The following is a 27,816-nucleotide window of genomic DNA, read 5'->3' as shown; positions in this document are numbered from 1 at the left end:
GGTATGGACACGAAACCGCTGAGACATTTCTCAAAATGTCTTCTTTTGTGTTTCACAGAAGAAAGAGTCACATATAGGTTTTAAAAAAAATCATTTCATATTTTTTAGAACTTTGGGTCCCTTTAAAAGAAATGAAAAAGTCTGTCTCAATGGAGAGGTTCGTTGTGTGTTTGGGAATGTGATGGGAGAAAGGCAGTGAGGGAATGGGCGGGCGAGCAAGCAAGGGAAAGAAAACGGAGTGGGAATCTTGTTCTGTTCTCTTTCTCTACCTCTCTCTTCTCAGCCCACTGACCAGCTGCGGCAGCATCAGGGACCTCTGTAAGTTTTGCATGCAAACACACACATGAACTCAGACCTAAGATAGGAAATATTATAGTTTTTAATATTTATAAAGGAAGGGTAGTTTAGTAAGAATCAGCGTTTAACATCACATGGAGCTTTTGTGAGCTTTCAGCAGGAAGTCCTCACATGTGTGTTTAAGCTTTGTTAGCAGATTGCAGGCAGATGGAAAGATGCAGAACATCTGCAAAGCGTTCATGCCTCGCAGCGGCTGAGATCCGCTAGTGATGTATAGCAGCCACATATCTATAGCATCTTTTACTGTAAACTGTTTATGTGCAATATAAACTATGTCCTGTTCGGGTTGTCCAGTCTGATTTTGTTTGTTTAGATTTTCGGCGAGAGGATCAGTGTTGCCACTGTGCTGTTTTTAGTCTAAATCAACAGGATCCTACTGTTGTGACAAATTAGTTGGATTTTTCTACATTTTTCGTGCAGGTCCTACCTAAAGCTTCAATTTCATTATGTGTGTCAACATGTCAGACCCCCAAACCTGTTATAATGTGACGCTTGTATAGAGTTTGAATGCAGGCACACATCTTAAAAATCCTCTGGGTGAAATCTTTAGATCTTCTCAGCTGGGCTGCAGATCCACTGAGGCTAGGGTTGGAAAACTGATTTGTGAGCTGCCAAAGCTCATGTTGGGCTCTTCACTGAGGAGGAAACTCGCTGTGAAGACTTTTTTGTTTGGGTGAACATGACCCTATGCATTTACCGCAGGATTGGAGTGCTAAGGGCAAAAAGCAGAACATTTGGATTTATTTGTTTCTGATGTTGTTGTCTCTATGAAACAAGATGGAACACAAGAGCCAATGTTTTCGCCCTTTACAATACGTTCTTTCGCTTATGTTGAATGCTAGTGTCACTATACTGTCCATTTCTAATCAATTTTGTGATGTTATATGTCCACAGATCCTGAAGAATTCTGTGCTGTTGTTTTGTATTCTCCCATCAGAGCTGAAGATGGATAATTAGCAGATGAACTCTGGCACTTACGAGCTGTTTTGGGAGTCGAACAGAGAGATAGACAGACTGAACTGTGTTAGTTTAGCTCTAGTTGTGTGTGCAGGTTGGACGCAGACCAACAGAAACATTACATGCGTCCTGAACGGGGCTAAATTTGTCAAGCTGCATTCCACCTCTCTCTCTCTCTCTCTCTCTCTCTCTCTCTCTCTCTCTCTCTCTCTCTCTCTCTCTCTCTCTTTCTGTCTCCTCATCATCATCCTCTAACTCTGATCGTCTTCTCTCTTCCTCTCTCTCTCTACTTCTCTCTCTCTCTCTCTCTCTCTCTCTCTCTCTCTCTCTCTCTCTCTCTCTCTCTCTCTCTCTCTCTCTCTCTCTCTCTCTCTCTCTCTCTCTCTGTCGCTCTCTGTCTCTCTCTCTCTCTCTCTCTCTCTCTCTCTCGCTCGCTCTCGCTCTCTCTCGCTCTCGCTCTCTCTCCCCCCCCCCCATTTATCTGGATCACAGGCTAATCCAGCCTGCCAGTCTAATGATCCCTATTTATTTTTTAAATACACAAGTTTTTCCATAATCTCATTTTATTTTAAATAAATCTGGAAAGTTATTTTAGGGAGTCAAATTAAAACAATATAATTCTAATCATCTACGAAAGGTCGATTTTCAGGCTGGTTTATTCTGGTTGTATATGGTTATAAATTATAGCCTATAAATGATGTAATTTCACTTGGATGATTTACAGGTATACCGTGGGCAATAATAATTTATGTATATGTTATTTACATAATAGATTTTTTTTAATTGTATTAAATTTCCATTAAGTATTAAACTGTTTAGGGAATAATTAATTCAATAATTGATTGATTTTATTAACTGTTTTAGTTCTAACATTTAGAACCTCACTAAGGCTGAAAATATATTTTACTGTATGATATACAGATAGACATATATTTGTTTATTTATTTTTATTTATTTATGTATGTATTTTCTTAGGTGCCATTATGTTTGAATTCGGGTTCATCTGTTTGTTTGTACATCTGGTTGCGTCTGTACCTCAACCGCCTTGCCGTCGATGCTGTGACCACCTCCCATCACCAGATGATGCTGCAAGTCTAAGAGAAAGCATGCCTGCAATGCCTGAGGTCCGCACATACATCAACATGACCATTCTAAAAGGTACACCCTCATTTATCACTTCACCGACTGACTGAATTTATCTTGTGGCTCCACCGAGACATATATCTAACATGACTAAAACAAACAAAACAAAAAACTTGCAAGATGGCCACATTCATGCAAGATGTTACCCAGACCAAACTCCTGAATCCTCTATGGCATTGTTTATTGCAGACACAGCCAAACACTTCCCAGTCCTAATGGAAGACTTGACTCCCACGGACCCCCAACTGTGTCAAACCATCTGCAGATGCATAACATGATGCATTACACCACATTTTTTGAGTTTAAGCATCTGACTGTGCCGAAAGCAATTCAGTTCTCTAAAAAGATAGAAAAGGCATGCTTTGAGAGGAAGTTAATTCTTTTTTTTTCTAAAATGTTTTCTCAGTTTTGCATTGTTGCAAAGCAGCTTTACGGAATAAAAAAACAGATAACTATCCAGATTAACTCCACTGCTCATATTTAGTTTCAGGCCTCCCACTTATCTAACTTCCCAATCTATGGCTTCTCTGTCTTTTGGCACAAAAGTACTCGGGATATTGATGCTGAACTGTCCAAGTAAGCATTTTTGTGATGCCGCAGGGAAACAGAGATCTCATTGGGCTGAACCTTACTGTATGACTGTGTTTTCAGCTGTATTTTCCCTCAGCGGGCCTCAGTTCACCTCTGTCAACTTGGCTCAGGAATTTCTGCTTCACTGGAGGCCAATTTGGCGAACAGGAAGTAACGGGCCTGGCAGGAAAGGTGCTGATGTGGCGGGAACGTCTTGTGCACGTTGAGTGTATTTGAAGTGAAAAAGTACATGTTGACCTAGACAGAGAAAAGAACGAAATTCCTTTGTTTGGCCCTTTCAAAGCTGTGAGGCTTGAGGTTTTGGGGTCTTATTTTAGCACAAACGTCATAAAGCTCTGCGGTTAGTTTTTCTTTCAGGGCACCTAGTGTAAAGGCACAGCAACATACTAAAGAGAATCTTAAAAAGCAAATAAAAAATAATACTACATTCAGAATAAATTGCCATTAAATAGCACAGATATAAGATATTTAGAGATTATTGTCACACTTTGTTTTCTTTCATTCCAAGGTGACAAGGGTGATCGTGGAGAAAGGGGAACTCCTGGAAAACCTGGGATGGAGGGTTCCCCGGGACCACAGGGCGCTGAAGGTCCCAAAGGAGCCAAAGGACAAGCTGGAGCTGCGGGTGACGCTTGTAAAACCCAGCATTCTGCTTTCTCCGTAGGCCGACGGAAGTCCCTTCACAGCGTAGACAACTACCAGGCTCTAATTTTCGACACCATCTTCGTAAACAGCCCCGAACACTTCGACATGTTCGCCGGGAAGTACCGTTGCCACACACCGGGTATCTACTTTTTCAACGTGAACATCCACACGTGGAACTTTAAGGAGACGTACTTGCACATCATGCAGAACGAGAGCGAGAAGGCCATCGTTTACGCTCAGCCGAGCGACCGTTCTATCATGCAGAGTCAGAGCGTGATGCTGTCTCTACAGGAAGGCGACGAGGTCTGGGTACGCCTTTACAAACGTGAACGTGAGAATGCGATATATAGCGACGATGTAGACATTTACATCACCTTTAATGGATACCTCATCAAGCCTGAGACGAAGTGAGACGATGAATCATTGGAAAGGAAAAAAATGAATATGGACATGTTTGAAAATGTGTCGAAAGTGCTTTAGCCATGATGGAGCAATTAGAAACAAATTAACCTGAAAAGAGCTTAGCAGCCCAACATTTTGTATTCGATTTCTTCAGTTCAACATGAAACAATCTCACAGTGCATGGAAATAATTCCTCAAAATAAAGCGTGAAGCCTGCCATGAAGGATTCCACAAAAGGCTGGAAAATATAACCCGGTGGCCACAGGCTTGTGTGTTTGGACTTGAGCTCTGCACCTCAAGGTCTGTGTGGAGAAGAGCTTGGCTGGTTTATGTTAGCCGTTATAGAATGTTTACATGGTGTCACTGACTATTTAGACAGAACTTTTACTAGCCCCTTTGACCTTAGCCAGACATTAACAGACCACTTAAGGAACATACACACAACATCATTATAAAGTGTGTAAGTATGTTCACTTATTGTGCTTTTTGAGCTGCAAGAACTGAACAAGAACAGTGGCTGAAATATTTTTACTTTTTCCGTCAAATTTGTGGTATGTGTTGGTTGGTTTCTATAGAGGCACATGAAAGTTCATTAGAAAGTGGTTGCTAGGGTGTTCTAAGTGGTTGCTAGGCCCATAACTGTAAAAATAGATTTGTTGCTTCAACTGAAAAAAATGTGAATCAAATTTTTAGTTAATTCATCGTAAAAAAATTGTTATTACGTGAATTTGACGCAAAATTTTTATGTTAACTAATATTTTAAGTTGAATTAACTAAAAATGTAAAGGCAGCGGGTTACTTAATTTTTTAAGTCAAAACAACAAATCATTTTTACAGCGTATGATATTCTGCTTTAGATATGATCTGAACCTGTAGGACTTTCTTCCCTTTAAATGATTTACTATGTTATTGTGCACCATGCAAAGATTTTGCGTCCAAACACTTAAAAAAGTAAAAGCGTGCGTTTTGTCTCCTTCAAGATTAAAGCATCACTAAAGAACACAGCACAAAAGATGCAGTGCACATTACACGTTAAAGTTTAATACGTTTTTATTTTTGTATGACGTTTAAGCAGTAGTTACAGTGATGCTTGCCTTTGACAAAATATCACGAGATGGTCTGCACGCAGTGTGTGTGATGTGTGTTTATTGGATGGAGGAGGACATTTTTGTTGATGTTAAACAGGATGTGTGTGGCTTTCCTATTTTAGCAGCACAAACCCACATGAGAGAGACTTAGATGATATAAAGAGAGGGGAGGTCATGTTTTGAAACCATAACAGACCAACGGTAGTGCTGGTAGTTTAGTCTCTGCCTCAGTTTGGCCTAAAATCCTGCTGTCAGTAATTCAACGATTCTGAGACGATAAAAAGGTGCTAAATAAAATGTAACATCAGGTGCTAAACGTTCTTTTTAACACATCAGGTGCTAAAAGTGACATACTTGACTGCATTGATGTACTTGTGTTTTGTTTTGTAGAGAAGCAGCTAAAGGAAATTTCACATGGTGCTTTTTGTTATTGGATGTCTATTTTTAATGCCACAATAAAAGTTGATTTCCTCTGATGTTGGCTTGGATAAATGATCAAATAAACAGGTGACAAAAGTGATTTCAGGATCAATGGATACATAAGGTTAGAATCTTTTGTTGCATGGAGTCATTGATTAAAGGGACAGTTCACCCAAAAATGAAAATTCATCATTTACTCACTCTCAGATTGTTCCAAACCTGTATAAACAAAGGAAGATATTTGATAGAATGTCAGTAACCAAATCTCACCCCCCATTTACTGCCATAGTAGAGAAAATAAATAGCCTACTATGGGAGTCAATGGGGGATTACTGACATTCTTTCAAATATCTTCCTTCGTGTTTAGCATAAAGACATGTATACAGGTTTGGAACGACCTGAGGGTGAGTAAATGATGACAGAATTTTCATCTTTGCATGAACTATCCCTTTAAGTATTACAATATGACATATTTAAAATAAATTTTAACTACATTTTCAAAGTATCACCTTTAAGAAAATCTTTATTATTAGAGATAAAAAACAATACAAACAACCCAGAACAGAACAAAGAAAAACAACACTCAGATAAAAAGGTTGCCTATATACTGTACACAAAGTGAACTAACGTTGCATGATGATTAGTAAGCATGAACACAAATGAACACAGAAGGATTAACTTAAATACAGATAAAAGTCTGTGTCTGTCAAAATAAGAGTCCTAAAATTGCAACATTAATGTGGCTTTAGGAATTACGTATATATAAATTTAAGAATAAAAATTTAGAAATGTAGACAAAATGTTCAATCTTTCACCAAAATGTAATAATATGTTACTGCTGAAAAATGCCTTTTTGATTTTAATGAAAAAAATGTTTCTTGTTAACAAACACAGGAAGCTAAATTTGTAAGGCTACATCATTCATTGTGAATTTGAGAGTGACTCTTGTAACTATTTACACACATATCGATAATAAAGGGATTCATTCAATACAGTTGTTACTAAGTGCAGGTGCATTTGTTCAGATGCTTCAGAGGTGGGTAACTAATACAATCACAGCTGTTAATTTGGTTATATGTTGTGTTTGAAGCTTAATAATAAATAAAATGACCTAATGAATTAGACAGATGTTTTACCTCTCAATCTGCAGCATTTGGAAACCAGCATGATAGTCACTAACAGATATGGACAAACTGCCATCAGAAAACTGAACATCTTGAGACCAGAAATCTCCTGAAAACCTCCTGAAAAAGTGTTAACATGTTATCATGCAGAAGATCTGAACTCTAACAAACTCATCTCACATCACATCACATGACAGACTGTCACCTGTGACTGAGATCCAGCTCTTTGGAGACGCTCTTCTCTCTGGGTGTTTACAGGAGTAGAAACCCTCATGTGACTTTGAGACTGTAGAGATGATCATCATGTCTCCTGTAGTCTGATTCTGCACCTCTGATCCATCTTTATAGAATTCAGCTCTGAGGTTTGATGGGTTTTTATCTCGATATAAACAGTGTAGAGTCAGAGAATCTCCTTCAGTCACAGGATGAACAGGACTGTCCAGAATCACATCACCATCTACACAACAGAGTAACAAATGTAATGTAATGTAATACTAGTGATATTTTGTGCTAAGCTAATAAATACAGAATGATAAACTCACTGTGTATTGAAATATTAACAGGATGAAGTTTGTGTCCAGATTCAGACTCACACCAGTACACTCCAGTGTCAGATGTGAAGAGAGATGTGATTGTACATGTAGATTCTGTTCCTGTAGATCTGACTGATGATGATGGACAAGTTTCCAGTGTGTTTGTGTATCTTCTCACTGTCCATCCAGTAGAGTTCCTGTGATCCTCACAGCTCAGAGAGAGAGATTCAGATGAGAAGTGTTGAGTTCTGTTGGGTCTGATGATCAGAGACACTGAAGAAGAAACACCTGAGAAGAAATCTTTGATGAATGAAAATATGAATGATATAACAGATTATTGTTTAGTTGTGTGTGTTGAAGTCACCAGTGATCCACAGTGGTTGTGTGCTGCTGTTGTGTGTGTGATAGACTGGATCTCCTCTCTCTGCTCGGCACATATAAACTCCTGTGTGCTTCAGAGCCGCAGAACTCACAGTGTAGTTGCCTTTAGATCCTCCACTGCTGTCTGACACCAACTCATAACCAGCAGATTTATTCACTGTGAAAAGTAAGACAGGTGTTCTCTTGTTTTCGATGGTGTAACACAAGAAAACCGGTTCAGATATTACCGGAGGAGAGACTGTGTTTAGTAAACCAGCTGAATGTCCAGCCTGTAGATGAACTTGTGACCTCACACATCAGAGTCACTGAATCTCCTTCAGTCAGCCACTGCTGTGGAGAAACTCTTAAAACTGTCCGGGCTTTATCTGAAAATGAGAAATCTCTCATGAATAACATGTTACACTTCAGCTCTTCACTAATAATGATAAATAAACATATAAACTCACATGATGATACAGTCAGTGTAACAGCATCACTCATCTCACAGGTTTGTCCGTTTACACTCTTTCCTCTACATGTGTATGTACCACTGTGGTAATAACTCACATTCTCCATTATGCATTTTTGTGTTGTGCATTGGGTGACTGTATTCCAGCTGTTATATGTGTGTACAGTCCAGCTGTATGTCCACTCGGTGTTTGGTTCAGTCTGTATGTCACATCTCAGAGTGACAGTTTCTCCTGAGAACAGCTGTTTGTCAGGCTCAACACTCACCACAGCTTTAGCAACCTCTGAACAAACACAATGTGTTACAATAGATTATACTCAAATCACTTGATGGTGAATATGAATTCAGGCTGTTGAGCTCTACAGAGATTAAAAATACATTAAGTATAGGGTTGGGAATCGAAAATCAGAACGAGTCGAAAGGTTAGGAATCAGAATCAAACACTAGAAAATAAAAATTCAGTTCCTCTTAGTAATTCATGCGTGCACATTTTCAGAAATGTGCATGTGTTAACTTGTGATAAAGTGTAGGAACCACATATAGTTTCATTAAAGTAACTACAGTTTTACCATGATGTATTAAAGATCGGGTATCATGCTATGTCATGCATTCTGACTTCTTTACACTGTTAAACGTGCTGGCTTCTCTTCAAGTTGACCATGCTTAACATGGTCAACTTGTTAAAAACGAGTTGGATGTATGACCTAGTATTTCTGTGCTTGATACACTCCCCCAGCACTCCAACTTGTTTCGGAAAGTTTTTTATAATTCTGGATCCCTGTGTCGTCAAAGGGGTCCTATTCCTTTTATTGGCCATTCTCCCGGAAAAGCATGGCAAGGCGAAAGAAAGAGCCCGCCCACGAGCCAACCGACGAGCGAGACCCGCTTAACATCAAGATTATCTGCGTCAAGATGGGTTGCGCTGCAGCTCGTTACTCTTGCGATAGTGAAGTTTAGGTGTGTCTGTTTGTTCACGGCATTTCAGTGATGGATGTTATATAAACGGTGGATGTACGCTGGATGTGGAGATCGTTTGAAACTGATAGATGGCGCGGTCCCAGCTCTAAAAGATGCCGGTCATGAACTGCATGCAAGTCATACACGTCTGTGTTTTGTTGGCAATCAGCGTGTCCGTGCATAATGTACAAAACAGAAAGGGATTAATGTGATGATTCAATTCAATTTATTTATATAGCGCTTTTCACAATGTGCATTGTTCCAAAGCAGTTTTACAGGAGCAAATAAGAAAAACAGAAAAACACAGAAAGGCAAAACACAGCACAGTGCATGGTGTTTATAGAACAAACAAGATCATTCTAGTACATTATATCTAATAAATAAATGAATGCAGTCTCCTGGTGAGCAAGCCAACATTGCCCTTAATGTGAGGATGTGTTGCTTGCTCGTGCTGTTGTTCCATCCCACTCTCCCCACTAGTCCCACCTCTAGCATCTTGTGTTTTTCCAGAAATTATCGTACAGCCGTATCTCTCTTTTATAAATTTGATCAAACTAGATACTCTTCGAAGATACGATGTATGCAATACTACTGTAGGCACTCATGATTAATATGAGATTGGGATGAGATGAAACTGCCTGTGATACGCGATCTTTAAACCATAGTAATACCAATGGTTATAAATCACACAAAACATGAATGCTACAAAACGGTGCTCATAAATAGTTTTTTGCAAACCAGTCAATGACTAGGCTAAGTGACCATACAGGTTGATATCTAAATGATTTACTTCAACTGTGGAATCTAAACTGGGAATCGATAAGAATCTAAATCAATAAGCAGAATCGGAATCAGTATAAAATCAAATGATACCCAACCCTAATTAAGTATAAGCAGTCTGTACTAAATTCAATATTCCTGAAGTTTCTTTTAAGTCCAAATATCTTCCCTTGTCTTTAGCAGAATAAAGAAACTTTTACAGGTTTGGAAAAATTTGGGTGAAATTTTTTTGGGTGAACTATCCCTTTAATAACTTGGATCTTTTTTTGCTCATGTTTAACGTTTAAGTTCTAATGACAAAATTTTTACTTTGTCATTTTGTCTCAGCTGGTTTGTATCTGTTACCTCTAAATGTGAATATGATGTAATACATGAATCAAATTGAATCACCTTCAGTTTGCCCAGACTGGGTGTTTGAAATCAGCACTGTAAAGTACAAGGAGAAAAACTTTTTTAGGTTAACAAGCTAGAAACACGAATCATGTCTAAATGTTTTAAATTATGTTTACCCAATACACACTATATGCACATAATCCAATTGTATTGAATCCATGTATTGATTCATTTAATTCATTGTCTAAAGCTCTATAGAAATAATCTTAACTTAATGTTATTTTATCAATTTCCTTTCTTGGGGACTGCTGATTTCTCCAATACAGGTGATCTCAGGCTTTACCATTTTTACCATACACAATGTGACAGCAATTGATCAGCAGTCAAATACATATATGAGAAGATCATACTCACAGAGCACTAGACGAAGAGAACTGAACTCCATACTGATCTACTGATGAGCCACCTTTCAACAAACAGACTGTGTTAAAGCCTCAAGACTTCCTCTACAACCGCATACTACTAAACAAACGCTATACATAGATCCTGAGGAACATAATGGCAAAAGAAAGTCTTACAAACTGATGTTATGTGTAGCAAATGCAGACACATTTAACATGTGTTGAGACATTGTGGCTTTGAATTTTGTTTCTTGTAGAAATTTTGTTTTGTAATGTCAATCTGTATAACATTGCATGCAATGCCTTATGTAAACAGCATTGGTTTGTCATTACAACCAGAAATGTTATTCTGATCTGAATAACTCAATTAATTGTCTCTTTTCTTGTAATTGTAGAAGTATTTATAAGTTATAGAACAAATCAAATAGAAGTTATGGTGAACGACTGTTGTTCCTTCCACAGGTTAATACCACTGAACTAGTAAAATAGAAACCGAAACCAATGATCTCATCTCCATCTTTATTCTATCAGACACTGCAGCAGAAATCAGGAAATTAAACTTCATCTTATGTCTCAATATACTGACAGCTAGAATGCATAGTTCTGGAGGATTCTTTCATTAACAATGTTTAAACATTATGTTACATATGTGGAACATTCTACATTTCATTAATTATTTAACTATATTATAAAACATTTTCTAAACAATCCCAGTGCAGTTTTTTCCACAGGATTTTGTGAAACTACAGTATATGGCTCATGGTGACGTTATGTGCTAATCAGCATGTTTGTGACGCCATCGCGTCATACTTGTGTGTACTCTCTAAACTTACGTTATTTTAATACAACTGAATGCCAAAGTCGCTTTCGTTTACATAATTACATAAAGTTGTTTACATATTTTATGTTTCTGTTGTCAGACATAAAATAAGAATTACAGACAAATGTTTATGTTCACATGTCCAGTCATTAACAATGACGTGCTTGTAAACGCTATTGACCAATCAGAATCAAGGACTGGAACTAACCGCTTTATCAATCTCTGTAGAATTGTCAATTAAACTCATGTTTCTTTTAACAAACAGTTACTTGTGAGGTACAGACTAACATTTGTTGTGCTGAAGTTAGCACATAGGCAATTTTGGGTTCAATGGATATTCAAGGCTCAGCACAGACCTCTGTGGTTGCATTAAGTTTTTTATTAAATATGAAAGGCTTTAATTAAATATAATTTTGTAAGTCGCTTTGGATAATAGCATCTGCTAAATGACTAAATGTAAAAATGTCATACTTGAAAATAAACATTACAACTTTACATCAAGACATCTTTAACAAAATCATTATTAGATAAAACTAAAATGGTGTCACTAACAGATTCTGATTCAGTCATGTCATAAGTTTGCTTTAAATGTATTTGTTGAAATAACAATTTAAAAAGGAGAAACTTATCCCTTTAAAGTCCCTGTGAAATAAAAAATTACAATGCCTATTTTTTCGTGATATATTGCAGCGTTTTTTGTAAATAGTTTATCAATGTGGGTCATTCTCGTTTTACAATTTGTGTGCCCTCATAATCTTCCTTCCTGAAATGACTATCCATCTTAAATGACGTATGTTAGACGGCTTGAGCGGAGCATCCGTTAACACCTTTTCTTCAACTGTCAGTATGCTGCCACTTCCATTTCAAAATACAACGGCTGTTTTTATACATCCAATCAAATTACAGAGAAAGATGAAAGCCACGCCCACTATTTTTCTCATTAGAAATTCAGTTTCACTCAGAAATGCATCAAAATATAGAAGTAAAAACTATTGCAACTTCCGGTTCACGGGGACTTTAAGATTTACATGCAATTTAAAGTCTTTGACAGTAAAATAACCTATATAATTTAAACACTAAAGTAGATGACAAGGATCCACAATTTACATTTACATTTAGTCATTTAGCAGATGCTATATTCCAAAGCGACTTACAGAGAGTTCAGGGAGCAATAAGCGATATGTCATACAGGAGCAATAATACAATAGGTGCTAATACAAAGCTACTAGTTTCAACAAAAGCTAGACCAATACCTGTTGAGAGAAAGAGTTACTGTTTTTTTTGTGTTTTTTTTTCTTCTCATTTGTCTGTCAAGTTTTCACAGAAGAGATGGGTTTTAAGTAGTTTTTTGAATGTTGTGAGAGATGTGGTTGACCGGACTGAGTTAGGAAGAATGTTCCACCAGGAAGGAGTTGTGAAGGAGAATGAGCTGGAAAGCGATTTACAGCCCTTATGAGAAGGCAATACAAGACGCTGCTCATTTGCTGAACGCAGGGCTCTTGATGGGGTGTAGGAGTGTAGGAGGGTGTGAAAGTATGCCGGTGCAGATCCAGTGATAGTCCGGTAGGCAGGGGCGCCGTTAGGTGGGGTGCAGAGTATGCCGTGCATATGGGCCCAAACGCTAGGGGGCCCCACAATCATCCCTTTTTCATTTTTGCAGTTAGTTACTTTTTTTCCCCGTACATACACAAATACATGTCAGTTAATAACACTAAAGCGAAAGAAAAATTATTTCCTGTAAATGAAAATTAAACTATTGTAAATTAAAGTGTTACGTGAACGTGACGCTCTTAAAAAAACAGCGCGCCAGATGTTGACGTAAAAAGTAACGATGGAACGAAACAAGCATTTGTCAGGTGCCCAAAAACGAAAACTCAAAAAAGTAAGGATAGAGAGGTAAAAAAATTAAGTAACTCTCTTACAAAGTGGGTCTTTGCGAAGAATAAGCCAAATATTTCTGATGACTGCAGTAACACGCAGGTAAAGAACTTGGATGTTAATAGCGACTGCCTCAGTGTCGATGTTAGCACCGGAGGAGGGCAACAGATTAGCGACAAACAATTGACAATATGCAGGCATGAAACAGCACAGAACAACATTCAAGACAGTAACGGAACCAGCGATGACGATCTAAAAAAATCAGGACTACGGGTTAGCGAAGAGGAGGCCACAACATTTGATGCTAATGTGCATAACATTCCGGCTGCCGGTGAGAGTGAAGCAGGACAGTCCATTAGCAGACCGTGCATGCCCACCACCAGTCTCAAATTGTTTAATTACATTTCTATAATATTATAACATTTTATTATTAAAATCACTCATTTAAAAAATGAATCTGAAGAGGGGGGCCCAAAATTCTGTCTTGCATACCCCCCTTGAAACTGTTAATTGCGCCCCTGCCTGTAGGCAAGCATTAGTGACTTGAATCTGATACGGGCTTCAACCGGTAGCCAGTGGAGAGAGATGAAAAGGGTTGTCACATGAGCCCTTTTGGGCTGTTGGAAGACGAGGCGTGCTGCTGCGTTCTGAACCAGCTGGAGTGGTTTGATAGCCTTTGCAGGAAGACCAGCAAGGAGAGCATTGCAGTAGTCCAACCTTGAGATAACCAGGGCCTGGACAAGGAGTTGTGCTGCATGCGCAGTGAGATAGGGTCTAACCATTCTAATGTTGAATAAGGCATATCGGCATGACCGTGTTGTCTTTGCAATGTGATCATTGAAGGACAGCTGTTCATCAAATATGACTCAGAAGTTCCTGGCTGTTTTGGAAGGAGTGATTGTGGTATTGCCAAGTTGGATGGTGAGATCGTGTTGCACTGTGGGGTGTGCCGGAAACATGAGTAGTTCTGTCTTGGCAGGGTTCAGCTGGAGGTGATGCTCTCTCATCCAAGCTGAGATGTCCTCTAGGCAGGCTGTAATGAGAGCTGCTACAGTGGTATCGTCTGTGTGAAACGAGATGTAGATCTGGGTGTCGTCAGCATAACAGTGATACGAGAAGCCGTGTGCCCGTATGATGGGTCCCAAGGTTGTTGTGTAGATGGAAAAAAGCAGCGTTCCAAGCACCGATCCCTGAGGGACCCCAGTGATCATGTGGTGAGCAGTGGATAGCGAGCCCCTCCATGACACCCTGAAGGATCTGCCGGAGAGGTAGGATTTGAACCAGCGGAGAGGAGTGCCTGAGATTCCTAGAGATGACAGGGTTGCTAGCAGTATCTGGTGATTGACAGGTCTAGCAGAATCAGGACCGAGGATTTAGATTCTGCCTTGTCTAGCCACAGTGCTTCTGTGACCGACAGCAGTGCAGTCTCAGTGGAGTGGTTTGTTTTGAAGCCAGACTGCTTGTTATCCAGTAGTTTACTCTGGGATAGGTAGGAAGACACCTGGTTGAAAACTGCCCTTTCTAGTGTTTTTGCAATAAATGGGAGGAGAGAGACAGGTCTGTAACTGTCGGTAGTAGAGGGGTCCAATGTGGGTTTCTTAAGTAGGGGCGTGACCTGGACCTGTTTGAATGTGGATGGAAAAGTGCCGTTGAGCAGGGAGGTGTTGATGATGTGTGTGAGGGCAGGTGTGAGTGTGCTGGATGTGGCCTGAAGGAGATGGGAGGGGATTGGGTCAAGGGGACAGGTGGTTGGGTGGCTGGAGAGAAGTCTGGTGACTTCAGTGTCAGTCAGTGGGGCGAAAGAGGAGAGTTCAATGTTTGAAGTGAGGGTAGTGTGTAACGAGGTCTGAGGTGCTGAGAATTGTTTGCTGATGGATGATGTTTTCTCAGTGAAAAAAAACAGTGAAGTCCTCTGCAGTCAAAGATGAAGTGGGTGGGGGCGGAGGGGGGCAAAGAAGTGAGTTAAATGTCTTGAAAAGCTGCCGAGTGTTAGGTGCATTGCTCACTTTGGTGGTATAGAAAGAAATTTTAGCTGCGGTAACACTAGCAGAGAAAGAGGAGAGTAGTGACTGGTAGTCCCTTAGGTCAGCAGAATGCTTGGTCTTGCGCCATTTCCTTTCAGCAGCCCTGAGGAGGGGGTGGCGCGAGCTGGTCTGGAGGACAGAGGACAAAGGTTATCTAGACAGGATGTACGTGTTGAGCATAAGGTGTCGGTGGCAGTGTCAACATCTAGAGATGCAAAGTTGGAGGGAAGAGAGGATGTCACTTTAGCAGAGAGGGTGCTAGGGGAGAGAGAGCGAAGGTTCCTTCTAAAATAAATGGGTGGTGGTGTAGGTGTAGTTCATGTAGGAAGGAGCATGTTGAAAGTGATGAAGAAGTGGTCAAAAATGTGAAGAGGTGTGACTTTAATGTTATTTGTGGTGAAGTTACGGGTGTAGATGAGATCAAGCTGGTTTCCTGATCTGTGAGTACCGGCTGTGGCGAAGGCATGTGAGGTTGAATAATTGGTGATAATAATTGAGAGATCACAGTAGGGCTGCAACAACTAATCAATAAAATCGATAATAATCGATAATGAAATTCGTTGTCAACGATTAGTTGGTCTGTGACATCACTTGCGAGCTGCGCAGTTATAAATCAAGAGCATCTTCTTAGCAATTGAGCAATTACCGTTTTAGATGTGTCTCTCCGTGTAGCATGAGCTGCTGTTTTAAAGTCAGACGTGTCTCGCCGTGGATGTGTCTCTTCGTGCAGCGCGAGATGCGCAGTTTTAAAGTCACACGTGTCTCTCCGTGCGGCACAAGTTGTCAGACGTTGTTTTGCATGCATCTCTTCAAGCTGCGCAGTTTTAAAGTTTAAAGGGGAGAGGTGTTTTAAATGACAAAATTAAAGATTATATTAGTAAAACCCAATTTGTGGCGTTTGCACTTTGCATAATACATAATAGGCTAAATACCCTGATTTGGTGGTTTATTTAGTTCAGAGGTGGAAGTAACGAAGTACATTTACTTGAGAACTGTAAGTACACTTTTTGAATATCTGTACTTAAGTATTACTTTTTATGTTTACTTTTTACTGTACTTCACTACATTTGAATGACAAATATCTCACTTTTCATGGCACAAAAAAATTATTTCCTTGGCCGACCCTCCCCTCGCTCCCACATTTGTAATCCTCACATTATCAGAAACATTTGCGGAATAAAATATAAATAATCAACAAGTTCTGCTTTTGCAGATGCATGACACCACAGACCACAAGCAATACATGAACAAAGTCCTGGGAAAGTAATCACCTACAGTCACCTACTGTAATAAATTATCGAAGTACTAATTATTATTTCATTTATTATATGAAAATAAATGAATTGGTCAGAATAAAATAATATTTTTGAATGGCGTGCAATGGTGAAAGACACTCTGTGCAGCTAGAAGTTTCGCTGACAACTGAACTGCACTCATCATGATTCGACGCATTACACACATCACTATCTGCACACTTACTGTCTGACACTACCAAACATTCACTCATGAGCTGAAGATTTAAACATTGCCACCATCATGAAAAGTTTTTAATAAATTACAGGAACAACTAAAAAACAACTAAAAAAGACACTGCTCACAGATAACTAGAGGAAAAGGACTGAACTCAATACTGATGTGCTGATGACTGATAGTTAAAGAAATGGTTTGTGTTTAAATAATGTGTTAAAGCCTCAACTTCCTCCACAAAACCATGAAGACAGTATAGACAGAACTTTGTTATTGCAAAAAGTACAAACAAATCGGAGATGTTTAATAATTATGTAACATTTAATGTGTTAATTGAGTGTTTCTCTGAATGTTGCTTCTTATAGAAATGTTGTTATGTGTCTCTTTATTGTGTTGCATGGAAATGTTTGTAAAACAGCATTGAATTTTCAGTACAACCACATATTATTCTGATTTGTACGAAGCTTTAATGCTAGTAGTTTTTATAGCCTGACCTTCTAAAATAACAAACAAACAAACAAAGCAAAACCATTTTCTCACCATTTACTGTTTTTAGACATTTTTAGCATTATACATATTATTAATTCATTTTTGAACAAGGATACAAAAATCTTTATAAAAGTACACCGGTGATCATTCCGAATGTTTAACGGTGTATAGTCGTGACACATAGTAACATTTAATACAGACTTCTTATGGCGGTTCGCAGACCGATTGGCATATGTGATCAAAGTACCGCGAGAGCGATTTATGAGCATAAGGAGCAGTCTGCTCTCGCGGTACTTTGATGTCATACGCCGATCGATTTGCGCATCTGATGCCCGCTTTGCTGTGCGCGTCTTTTCCAAACAAATAGGAAGTTGACGTTACACCGTTGCATCATGGGATGCAAAATTCAATGCCTCTACATTGTAGCGATTATTACCACTAAATGGAACAAATAAAGAACCGTTAAAGAAAAAATGCAGAAATGTTGCATCCATACCATCTTCCTTCGTCGTGAATGACTGTTTCAAGTGACTTTTTGCAGCCATTATACAGATGCATGAAAGTGTTTCAGAAATGTGGACCATTCACGACCTGCTCTAATTCGCAGCAGTTTGGAGCTTTTAAAGGTCTTGTTGGATTTCCAGGTTGAGCAACGTCGCTTAAATTGACAACTGCGGCGGTATTTACGCAGCTGCATTTCTCTTCTGATTCCAGGAACGTGTCGCTGGATGTGCAAAATGCTGAATGCACCAGCTGCAGACAGAAATAAAGACCCGATCCTTTCTGTTTTGAAAAGCAGAGTGAAATCAGACAGACATGGGAATGCTTTGGAAATATCGTCAGGCACAGGTCAGCACGTCGTTCACTTTGCTAACGCGTTGCCAAATATTACATGGCAACCATCTGAAGTTGATGCGCACTCCTTATCGAGGTAAGAAATTGGCAGTCTTGCGTTTCATAACATTTGCTGTTAGCGGTGTCACAATACGCTTTGTGTCAATAAAATGCCATCTGTAGGCTATATATATATTTTATTTTATTTAGTCATTCAAATCTAATAACAACAACGAAGCTGTCACCTCTTTATATTTACAGGGAACATGTTTAGGTTTGAAGCGCAGAGGTTATAATGTTTCATTTAACTTTACACAATTTTCTTTGAAACTTATCTGTCTGTTGCATCTTGTGATTTGGTTCAAATCTCAAGGAATGTAAAGTTACAAAACTTGGAAGACATAGGCAGGTGCAGTGCAAAGGTTTATCACCAGAGGGCGCCATCTATTAACTCTATTAAAAGAAATGCTTGGCTTTTGGTAGTGATTCAGTATAGCCTAGAAAATGTAGGTAAATTACAAATAAATGTTAATTTATGATTCTAATTATTTCTATATGGTTTTCTAATTATTCCTCTAGTTTTGCTGCTTACTAGAATGGCACCTGCTACTGAATGCTAAAGGTTAGTTATTAAATGTGATTTCATGTTCTTTTCTATTGTAGTATAGAGACGTATAGACAGCATTATAGGCTGCCTAATGTAAAGCCAGCCATCTATCTTGATGCATCACAGAGTTGGGAGAACTGGGCCGGAATTCAGCCAGAGTCATGTGACCTCATTGTCAACATCAACATGATGCACATCTCTCCTCTAGCATGCACAAAGGTATCATGTATGCCCACTTTAAGTCATTTTTTTTGCTGACTATGCATATAAAATAAAAATAATTGCATTTTTCAGGGTTTGTTTAATGGTGTTGGAAAGATACTCAAGCCTCAAGGATTGCTTCTGACTTACGGGGTAAATTGATATAGTCAAATTATGGTCAAATGTATTTGGATTGTGTTTATATATTCAGTTGTCTAAATGTTTTGTCTGGCCTGGCTTTGCTATTTTGTTTGCAGCCATATGCTGTCAATGGAACAATTTCCCCTCAGAGCAATGTTGACTTTGACCACAGCTTAAGATCAAGGTGGGTGTCAAAGCAATTCTTTGGTAAAACCTTTTCATTTATTTATTCTAAGAATGCGTTATAGATGCATCATAAAACTTCAATTTATTGTTCTGAAAATGTTTTTGTAAGCATTGTATTAAAGTGTATACCCATTTACAAAACTATTTTTAAGTCTTTTTTTACAGTTATCACTCTGTAACATGGTGTTTTGTTGTTTTTTAATAATTGTATAAATTTGTTCAATTTTGTCTTGCAGAAATCCAGAGTGGGGTCTAAGAGATATAGCTTTCCTGACATCGCTCGGCCAACACAATGGATTGCGACTTGAGGAAATTGTAAGAGTTTTAACAAAACAAACAGCTAAATGAACAATGTGGTGTAGTGCATTAAAATGTTGTATTTGTTTTTATAAGACTGTGTAATCTGATGACATGCATCATAAAGTAATTAATTGAAATATATGATGTACACTTAAAAATGCACATGTTCTTTTTTTAGGTTGAGATGCCTGCCAACAATAAGTGCCTACTGTTTCGCAAGGACAGCGTGGTTTGATACAGTATATTTGTACCGTATCGCACTGTATATGCATTGCTTTAACTGTTCAGTGATAATAAATAATAGGATGGAACAGGAATAAATGTTAAGGTTGAAAAATAAGTGATTGATTGAAGTGATCTATTTGTCAGGCATGGTGACCCATACCCGAAATGTGAACCCATCCAGTGTGTAGTGAACACAGGTACACCCGGAGCAGTGGGCAGCTATCACTGCAGCGCCCGGGGAGCAAGTAGGGGTAAGGTGCCTTGCTCAAGGGCACCTCAGTCGTTACCTGCCGGCCGTGGGAATCTTCTGGTCACAAGTCCGACTCTCTAACCATTAGGCCACGACTGCCCCCTTATTTACAAACGGTTAATTTATCATAATAAGTGGAGTTTTCAACATTTACAAATGCAATCCTAAAATAAATGGGAGTATTGTCGCGTGTGGTAGTAGATGGTTTGTCATAAATTCCTGGTGGTGGTCATTACAGTACCAAACATATGCATTTCTCTCTAACATGATCTCTTAAGACTTTCTTATCCATCGATTTGTGTAGGCTTTTAATGAAATAAACGTACTTACAAAATACAATTAACAATAAATTGGTTGGTTACGATACAGAGGTTGGAGTTTGATTTTCAAAGCAGTAAAATTGTGTATATGCTCTTTCTCTGAGTGTTAATGTAATGTCATAAACACGCGTCTCTTGTTTCTTTTTTTCACAACCAAATTCTCCTAATGAATAAAGTACACCCGTTTATCAAAGTGACACCTGTCACATTTGATAATAGAGATGTTATCTTCTTATTTATTATTCTTTATCTTCCCCTTGAACTCTGGTCAGACTTTTAGTTAGGAACGTTTCTCATCGATGACAAGTCGGAACCAAAGATCACGATCTGAAGGTGCCACACCGAAAACTGCCCCCAATATGGGCGCTGCGGCGGCGATGAGAGGAATGTAGTAGTCGGCAAAAGATTTTTTTAAACACATCCAATACATTACACTGTTCTTATAGGTAGGACTTGATCCTTAAGACTTGAATTACTCTCCTCTCTCATCCATAGCGAAAATCACCCATATTAATCACAAGTTCTGTCGGGTCGAGTGTCTTATTTTGGTCCCTACTATACAAGCACAGCCTGTCGGATCGTATGAAGCTTTTATTTTCGTAAAGACTTGAATAATGTCAACGACATCGCTGGATAAAGAGCTGCAGGAGAGACTGAGAGAGGCCAGTGCCATCGGAGATTTAGAAGAGGTGAAGTCTTTAGTGGAGAGCGGAGTGAACGTCAACTCTCAAAATGAGATTAACGGATGGTGCGTATGAACTCACGTCACATGACAGAGATTTACGTTGTATCGGCTTTTTAATTGTTTTAAATTAGTTGCTCACCGTTCAGCTGTTTATCATTAAATCCATTACAAAATTCCTTCGTGTAGTGTGTTTTGGGCCTTATTCCAAAAGGATTTATTAGTGTTCTCTCGGTTCCACCAGATAACATCCCACCCAAAACATTCATGGCTTCTATTACAATCAACATAATTCCCATTATAACCAGGCACAGAGTTTGTCCGTCACTCTTTCCTTCATTTTTTGTGTATTGTAAGACAGATAAGCTCAATCTAGTAATGACAGGAATGCAGGAAATGTTAAAACATCAATGCAATGACATGATATGTGACCAGGGGTCGCTGTTTCTCCATGCCACCAATACATCCGCTCGTCATCATCCCTGGTTACACACCCCTGTGGTTGTGGCTAGAAGGGATACAGCTACGGCCGGAAGTGATGCAAATAAAAGTACAATCAATTATATTAGCTAATGCATACACTCACCCCAACCAAAACCTAACCTTACAATAAAAAAAGTATTTAACCGTTGTCAGCGTGACAAAAGCATGCTGTATCCCTTCTAGCCAAAACCCTGTTTGACTCATTGAGTGCTGGGTGGCCTGAATTGGGTGTGATTTAAGGTGATGGCCTTACGTTCACAGGTGTTAAAGGTAAAGAATGACATTTATTTTTTCATTTTGACATGCAGAGATAACACAATTGTTAAAGTAATGGCGTTGTTCTGTTGTTTGCCTGAATCTAAGAACTTTTTGGATATTTCTTGGTTCATTTTCATTATAATTTGTCAATGTAACGCAACAATACACTGAAAACAAAAAGAATTTAGAGTGTTGGTGAAAATATACACATATTAAAACATATATCTGGTTTATTTAGTGAGAAAATAAAATGAAATTAAAACCGTTTTGACAGTTGATTTGTTTATTTATTGAGTTAAAGGAGCAAAATTGCATTCCCACAGCTTTGAAAATCTTGTTGTTCCATATCTCGTCCAGTATTCATTTATACAATGTGGGTATTAATGGCTCTACAACAAACAAACATGTTTAAAGTCTAACGTTTGCTATGCATTTTTTAATGACATTCATCGCCAACAGCTTTTATTGCCATGGCACATGTTTGAGATGTTGTGATGTCCTCTGTTTATCCAGGACGTGTTTGCATTGGGCCTGTAAAAGAAACCACAAACAGGTAGTGGCGTATCTTCTGATCACCGGAGCTGACAAAGACATTCTAACTTCGAAAGAGGAATTAGCCGTTCAGCTCACTTCCAAACCTGAAATCAGACGACTACTTGGAGGTACGTTCTTAGATCGACAAGACTTCTTTACTCGGTTCTCATTGCAGTACGTAACCCATCTGTCCGTCATCTTTCTTAGTGGAAGAAGAAGATGTTCCCGAGGTAAAGGAACCCGAGCTGCCAATCATCCCCAACTATCTTTCCAACCCGCCCTTTCTGTACAGCAAGCTGGATAAAGATAATCTGAGTATATCGCAGCATGTGTCGCAGAACGGCACCAACAATCATCCAGAACCCTTAGAGTCTGAACCAGCAACCCTCTCCCCGACACAAGAGCAGCAACTTCCTCCCCAACAGCCTAAGAGTCTTTACACAGACAGCCAGAGCCAACAAGAGTTATCCTACATCCCCGTCGTGGAGCAGAACGGCGTTGTGCCGAGCCCTGTGGTGAACGGAGGTCTGCCCATGGAGCTCTCCCCAGAGACTCATCACCCCAACCACTGCGAGTTTTCCCACCCTCATACCAGAGGACAGAACGGGCCGGTGTGCCCCACACTTCCTTCCCCCAGCGGGAGCACCAGCCAGCCCCAGGTTCCCAACGGCACCGTCACCCGGCAGCAATCCATCCCCCAGCAGATCAACTGCTCCCAGCTCGCCGGCTCCGTGCCTGCCTTCCAGCCCTTCTTCTTCACCAGCACCTTCCCTGTTAACGTGCAAGGTACAGTGAGAACTTGTGAAGAAACATTTTCTGCATACGGTCTACACCTTTTCACATGACTCATTCTGTGTTTTTTTCAGAGCTGGTCGTGAAGGTGCGAATCCAGAACAGCAACGTTAGAGAGAACGACTTCATCGAAGTGGAACTTGACAGACAGGAGTTGACATACAGGGCGCTGCTCCGCGTGTGCTGTCGTGAGCTGGACATCAGCGCCGAGCACGTGGAGAAGATCCGCAAGCTGCCCAACACTATGCTCAGAAAGGTGAAGCTTGATCTTAGTGACAAGAGCTTACAGCTTTGAGATTGTCTTATGACAGTGAGTTTGTGACCAGAATTTTAAATGGAGAACCCGACCCGGCATGTAACGCGTTTTATTATTTTGGACCGTTTCATTCTTTGTTGATTTCACAATATTTGCACACGCAGCTTTGTAGTCGAGCAATCTGAATACTCCGGTGCTGTCTTACGTTTACAGACCCCCTGTGTTTATATGTTTATGTGTAGGGATATAACGATTCACTCAGCTCACGATGCGATGCGATTCACGATACTGATCTCACGATGCGGTTCACGATACTGATCTCACGGTGCGATTCACGATACTGATCTCACGATGCGATGCGATTCACGATACTGATCTCACGATGCGATTTATTCACGATTTACTCACGGTTTATTTTTACAAAATGAGTTGAAACAAATTAGAAATGAACAACTTCCCTTGCATTATTTCTTAAATGCTTCACGTTTCTTTGTATAGTAAAATTATGTTTTATTTCAAATAACAAAAACTAAACTGCAATTTTAAAACAAATTAATAATAGAAAAGGTCTCTTTAATATAAACAAACTAATACTGTCTGCGCTTTTCTTGGATTTTTTGCATTTAAGAAATATCAGCATGGCCACGTTTAGGTTTGCAGTGAAAATAGCGGCCCCTGCTGTTCAAAAAAAATTATTGCGATTCAGTTCACACTTCAACCGATTTGAATCGTCACACATTATAATCGATTTTCAACCGGCTCACGGTGAATCGTTACATGCCTATTTATGTGGTGTTTTTAATATGCTTTAAGACTCCATAAAGTTCTCCATAAAACTTCAATTTAACTAGTTTAATAAATGCTGCAGTTAATGATGTCATAAACCTGTAACCGATCGCTTCAACTCATTTGACCCCGTGGATCAGCAGTTTGAGGCATAAATACGCAAAGATAGATTCGGGTTAAAATGATTACTGCAATGCTGTGTCAGCTCTCAGTTTCACTTTTAGTTTTAGCAGAGTCTGGAACTGCTGTGTGTTATTGAGTGGAGGCGGGGCTAATTTAGCATATTCACGTATCTACATATACTTAATGAAGCAGAGGTGTAGAGTTTCAAGCTATTTTAAGGCAGGAAGAAAACGTTTAAATATGTCATTTTGATGGTCAATGATTAGTTTTAAGGGAAAAAATTATCAACCTCAGGGGGACTTTAAAAATCCATTCTCTGATGCATCACGATTCTGCTAATAATGCTGGTTTGAATTTCAAAAATGTAGAATCAAATCTGCATCATATTTGAGCGTGGAATCTCAAAAAAAACGTGGTTTCCCTTGAAAAAAAGAACTGTTACATTTTTCGGCTTTTCCAGACAAATGCTTCTCTGTGTGCCGAAAGACACAGCTGTTCTACATTTATAAACCTATTGTCCTAATAGCCACCTTTCTAAACATATGTCTTTTGTTTTCTCAGGATAAGGATGTGGCGAGGCTTCAGGACTTCCAGGAGCTGGAGGTGGTCCTGGAAAAAACTGAAGGCTTGACGCTGTTCTCTGGAAGTCAGGGCGGTCTGACTGATCGGCCCTGCTACAACATGAAGGCATCCCGGCTCACCTACTAGCTTCATATTAGCACCCCTGTAGGGCAAACTGACTGGCTGTTTTTTTGGGACCTGCTTCTTTCCATCCCAAACTATTTACTAATTTCTGTTCTCAAAATACACTTCTATCCTCCTCCGGTTTGGGTCGATAACCTGTTTAAGATATTAGCCTTACCTCCCACCCTTCATTATTCATTACCAGATGGACCTTTAGTGCCTCCTCCAGTGTATCCATAGATAACTCGTTTGAGCTCTTAACAGGTTTTGGCAGGCTTAGCTCTGGGACAGCTTTTTTCATCGGCCCACGCTTCAATTTGAATATTTAAATGCATTTTGTTCACAACTGGACTTGGGAAAATATTCAAATCCACCAAATTTGCATACTTTCCGAACCTGGGATCTGTCTCACGGCCTTGCCTTCGTATCGGGTCACTGTGCGAGAGCTGGTGCGCTGCTTCAACAGAGATCGGTCGATCATACGTCCACCGTTCCATCTCAAGAGCGTGAACTGTCGTATAATATAAGAGTGTATGCTTATATTGATCCGGGAAAGCCAGTTATTTCATTTAAATGTTTTGAAACTAAGATGTTATTTTGTTGCCAGACAGCTCTCTGTGCACTTTAACCAAACCTTGCCATTATTTGAAAAGTTATTGAGCCATTTCAGTGCTGTTTCTCAAATGCTGTTCGGTCAATGTAAGCCAAATATTTTCTGTAGGCTGCTCTGTGACTGTTTGGAGTAGACTGACCTCACGATTTTGCAAATGTCGCTTGTTTTGCCAACTAAACAACGTTGCAAGTTCCATTTTATTCCTCCAAGGAAGAGCTTGATTTGAGATAAAATAATACAATCTTTAACCCCAGAGAGCTTCCATTGATTCTCATATTGGCCTCCCTTGAGTTTGGCTCTGTGAAGATGTTTAATTCTCACAGTAACGGTAGTGCCATTCTTAAATACTGCATTCTTTAACATGCTTTAAAATTGCAGTTCGGTTAATTCAACTGTGGCGAATGTTTGAGATTAGATTTAGAAGAGATGCATAAACACTACATTGTTGTATATTAGCTTTCGACTTTATACAGGTTGTGTTAACGTGGGAACAGTACTCTCAAGTCATGATTTCTAAAGGATTTGTCCTAAACTAATTACGAAGTTGTTTTGTAGTTTTGTTGGCAGGTTTGGCAGTCTAACCATAACCAAGCATAATATGATTAACGTTTGTTGCTTCTATTGTTCAAAGTTAACATTAGCCATTTATGTTAACTTTGCAAGACACACTGCTAAATTATTTCATTTTTTTAATGTGCAATTTTTTGTATGATATAAATACTAGAATTTGAGGATTAAAAGAAGGATAAACTTAAATTGAAATGAAATCATCTTTGTTTTTCTTCATTTAAAATTCTTCTTTAATATTTATTTTGAGTCCGTAATTTTTCACGTTTGATCATTTTAAGTTGTAGGTTTAGAAGTTCAAAGGTGAGCTTGTTAGAGACTATACTTAAGGTATTAGTCATGTTCTAAAGGTCAGTTTGACTTTGCATTTTGATTCCAGATATTTGAGATGTTCCTAGTACTTTGATACAACAGTGCATTGTCTTTACTAACAATACTTATTACTTTGATAAAGCATGGGCAAAAGCTATCCATAATTGTTTTTCTTGACTTGAAAAGCAGATGGAAAGATGTCTGTCTTTAGAAATAACAAAAAGACGAGGCACCATGCCATTGCTAAACGTCACCAATAGAGGACAGGCTTAAACTAGTCTTGGTAACGGATGACGGATGCAGACTGAATGTTTTTAAGAGGAAGGAAAATTTTCCACTTGATTAAACCTAGTAGACATCCACTAAGGACCAGGACTGTGTGCAGAATTTGGTCTTGTTTACGCTTTCTTGTTTAGATGTATGACTCGGGTTGGTGTATTTAGTATTGTTTCCTACTACTTATATACTTCTTTGATTGATGGGCTGTTGTCACAACCAGTTTGATCATAATTTATCTATTTTATTACATGCTGTATAAAAAAATATGCAAACAATGTAACATGGATTGAATCAATGAAATAGTTTAAGATGTTCAGTCCAGGACATAAACAAACGTTCCTTTTGCGCTTTTGTGGCCTGAACTTAACTTCCCTGTAGATTATTTCTGAATACAAGCTAAATAACAAGTAAATTACATTAGCTAGCAAGTTAAAAGTATGTCTATTATTTTGGGTTACCAGTAGAAGAACTGTTACTTGGCTAAACTTAAATGCAACAAAGTTATACAACCCATTCAACAAATTGTTTATTCAATAAAATTATTATACAAAAAAACAAAGAATTGTTTATTTAATACAATTGTTATACAATAAAATAGTAGTTATATTACAGTATATAGCCACTAGCCAGACCGATCAACAAACAGACTGGAAGTTCATTTTGGGCCAGGCGCGTACGTCCGATGAAACCGTCTGTAGGAGAAAAACGTTGTTGTGTCTACGGTTTCATTATACCAATCGTCTAAATTTATAAATGTAACATTTCAAATGGTTTACATTTTATGTATTCAGAAACCTGCTTTAAGGTTTCTTGACTGGTAAGTTAAGAATTGATAAAATCTTTGGTGAATCCTACTGCGAACCGAGATTCTGATGTCATTTAAATTATTTAAGTTTGGGCTTTTGAAAATTTCCAAGGACTTCATAAATCTTACAAATATCATGGTAAAATTCAGATTTTCTTCAAGGGTTGAGGGTGGATGGACATTTCACAGTGAATTGGATGGAAAACACTGACAGTACTCAAACGATTTATGTTAAATAATCGGGAAACTGACGGTAGATTTGCCACAGCTCAATTCAGGAATTCGGTTCACTAACTCCCCTTTGACCTCTTTTGCCAAGTTGCGTGTTTTGAGACCAGAG

At 38.9% G+C, this 27,816-nt stretch overlaps 4 protein-coding genes across 5 annotated transcripts; 3 read left to right on the top strand and 1 right to left on the bottom strand.

The window, feature by feature from the left end:
- The first annotated feature begins 229 nt into the window (after positions 1–229).
- On the top strand, positions 230–5,650 carry c1qtnf6a (C1q and TNF related 6a). 2 transcript variants are annotated; one of them, XM_057347250.1, is made up of 3 exons: positions 230–318; positions 2,290–2,472; positions 3,557–5,650. In XM_057347250.1, exons 2-3 carry the CDS (start codon positions 2,298–2,300, stop codon positions 4,102–4,104), a joined length of 723 nt encoding a protein of 240 aa, XP_057203233.1. In that variant the 5' UTR covers positions 230–318; positions 2,290–2,297; the 3' UTR covers positions 4,105–5,650. The 2 variants fall into 2 exon arrangements, with proteins under 2 accessions (XP_057203233.1, XP_057203232.1); XM_057347249.1 differs by having other exon boundaries at positions 239–1,380.
- A 1,002-nt stretch (positions 5,651–6,652) lies between these two features.
- LOC130561253 (uncharacterized) lies at positions 6,653–17,543 on the bottom strand. Its single transcript, XM_057345457.1, has 7 exons — positions 17,486–17,543; positions 8,088–8,372; positions 7,869–8,006; positions 7,625–7,798; positions 7,270–7,548; positions 6,933–7,184; positions 6,653–6,847 (listed from the first exon to the last, which is right to left on the bottom strand). Exons 1-7 carry the CDS (start codon positions 17,541–17,543, stop codon positions 6,723–6,725), a joined length of 1,311 nt encoding a protein of 436 aa, XP_057201440.1. The 3' UTR covers positions 6,653–6,722.
- Positions 17,544–17,609: 66 nt separating this feature from the next.
- On the top strand, positions 17,610–20,468 carry mettl26 (methyltransferase like 26). The gene is made up of 7 exons (XM_057346134.1): positions 17,610–17,864; positions 17,953–18,169; positions 18,736–18,898; positions 18,974–19,033; positions 19,138–19,205; positions 19,444–19,522; positions 19,686–20,468. Exons 1-7 carry the CDS (start codon positions 17,753–17,755, stop codon positions 19,740–19,742), a joined length of 756 nt encoding a protein of 251 aa, XP_057202117.1. The 5' UTR covers positions 17,610–17,752; the 3' UTR covers positions 19,743–20,468.
- A 171-nt stretch (positions 20,469–20,639) lies between these two features.
- Positions 20,640–27,199, top strand: ankrd40 (ankyrin repeat domain 40). Its single transcript, XM_057345800.1, has 5 exons — positions 20,640–21,050; positions 22,239–22,387; positions 22,467–23,045; positions 23,126–23,307; positions 24,778–27,199. Exons 1-5 carry the CDS (start codon positions 20,917–20,919, stop codon positions 24,922–24,924), a joined length of 1,191 nt encoding a protein of 396 aa, XP_057201783.1. The 5' UTR covers positions 20,640–20,916; the 3' UTR covers positions 24,925–27,199.
- The last annotated feature ends 617 nt before the right edge of the window (positions 27,200–27,816 follow it).

The sequence above is a fragment of the Triplophysa rosa genome, linkage group LG11 (assembly GCF_024868665.1).
Source record: "Triplophysa rosa linkage group LG11, Trosa_1v2, whole genome shotgun sequence".
NCBI classification, from domain to species: Eukaryota; Metazoa; Chordata; class Actinopteri; order Cypriniformes; family Nemacheilidae; genus Triplophysa; species Triplophysa rosa.
The sequence above is the reverse complement of the archived record's forward strand: the minus strand, read 5'-3'. Positions and strand labels throughout refer to the sequence as shown.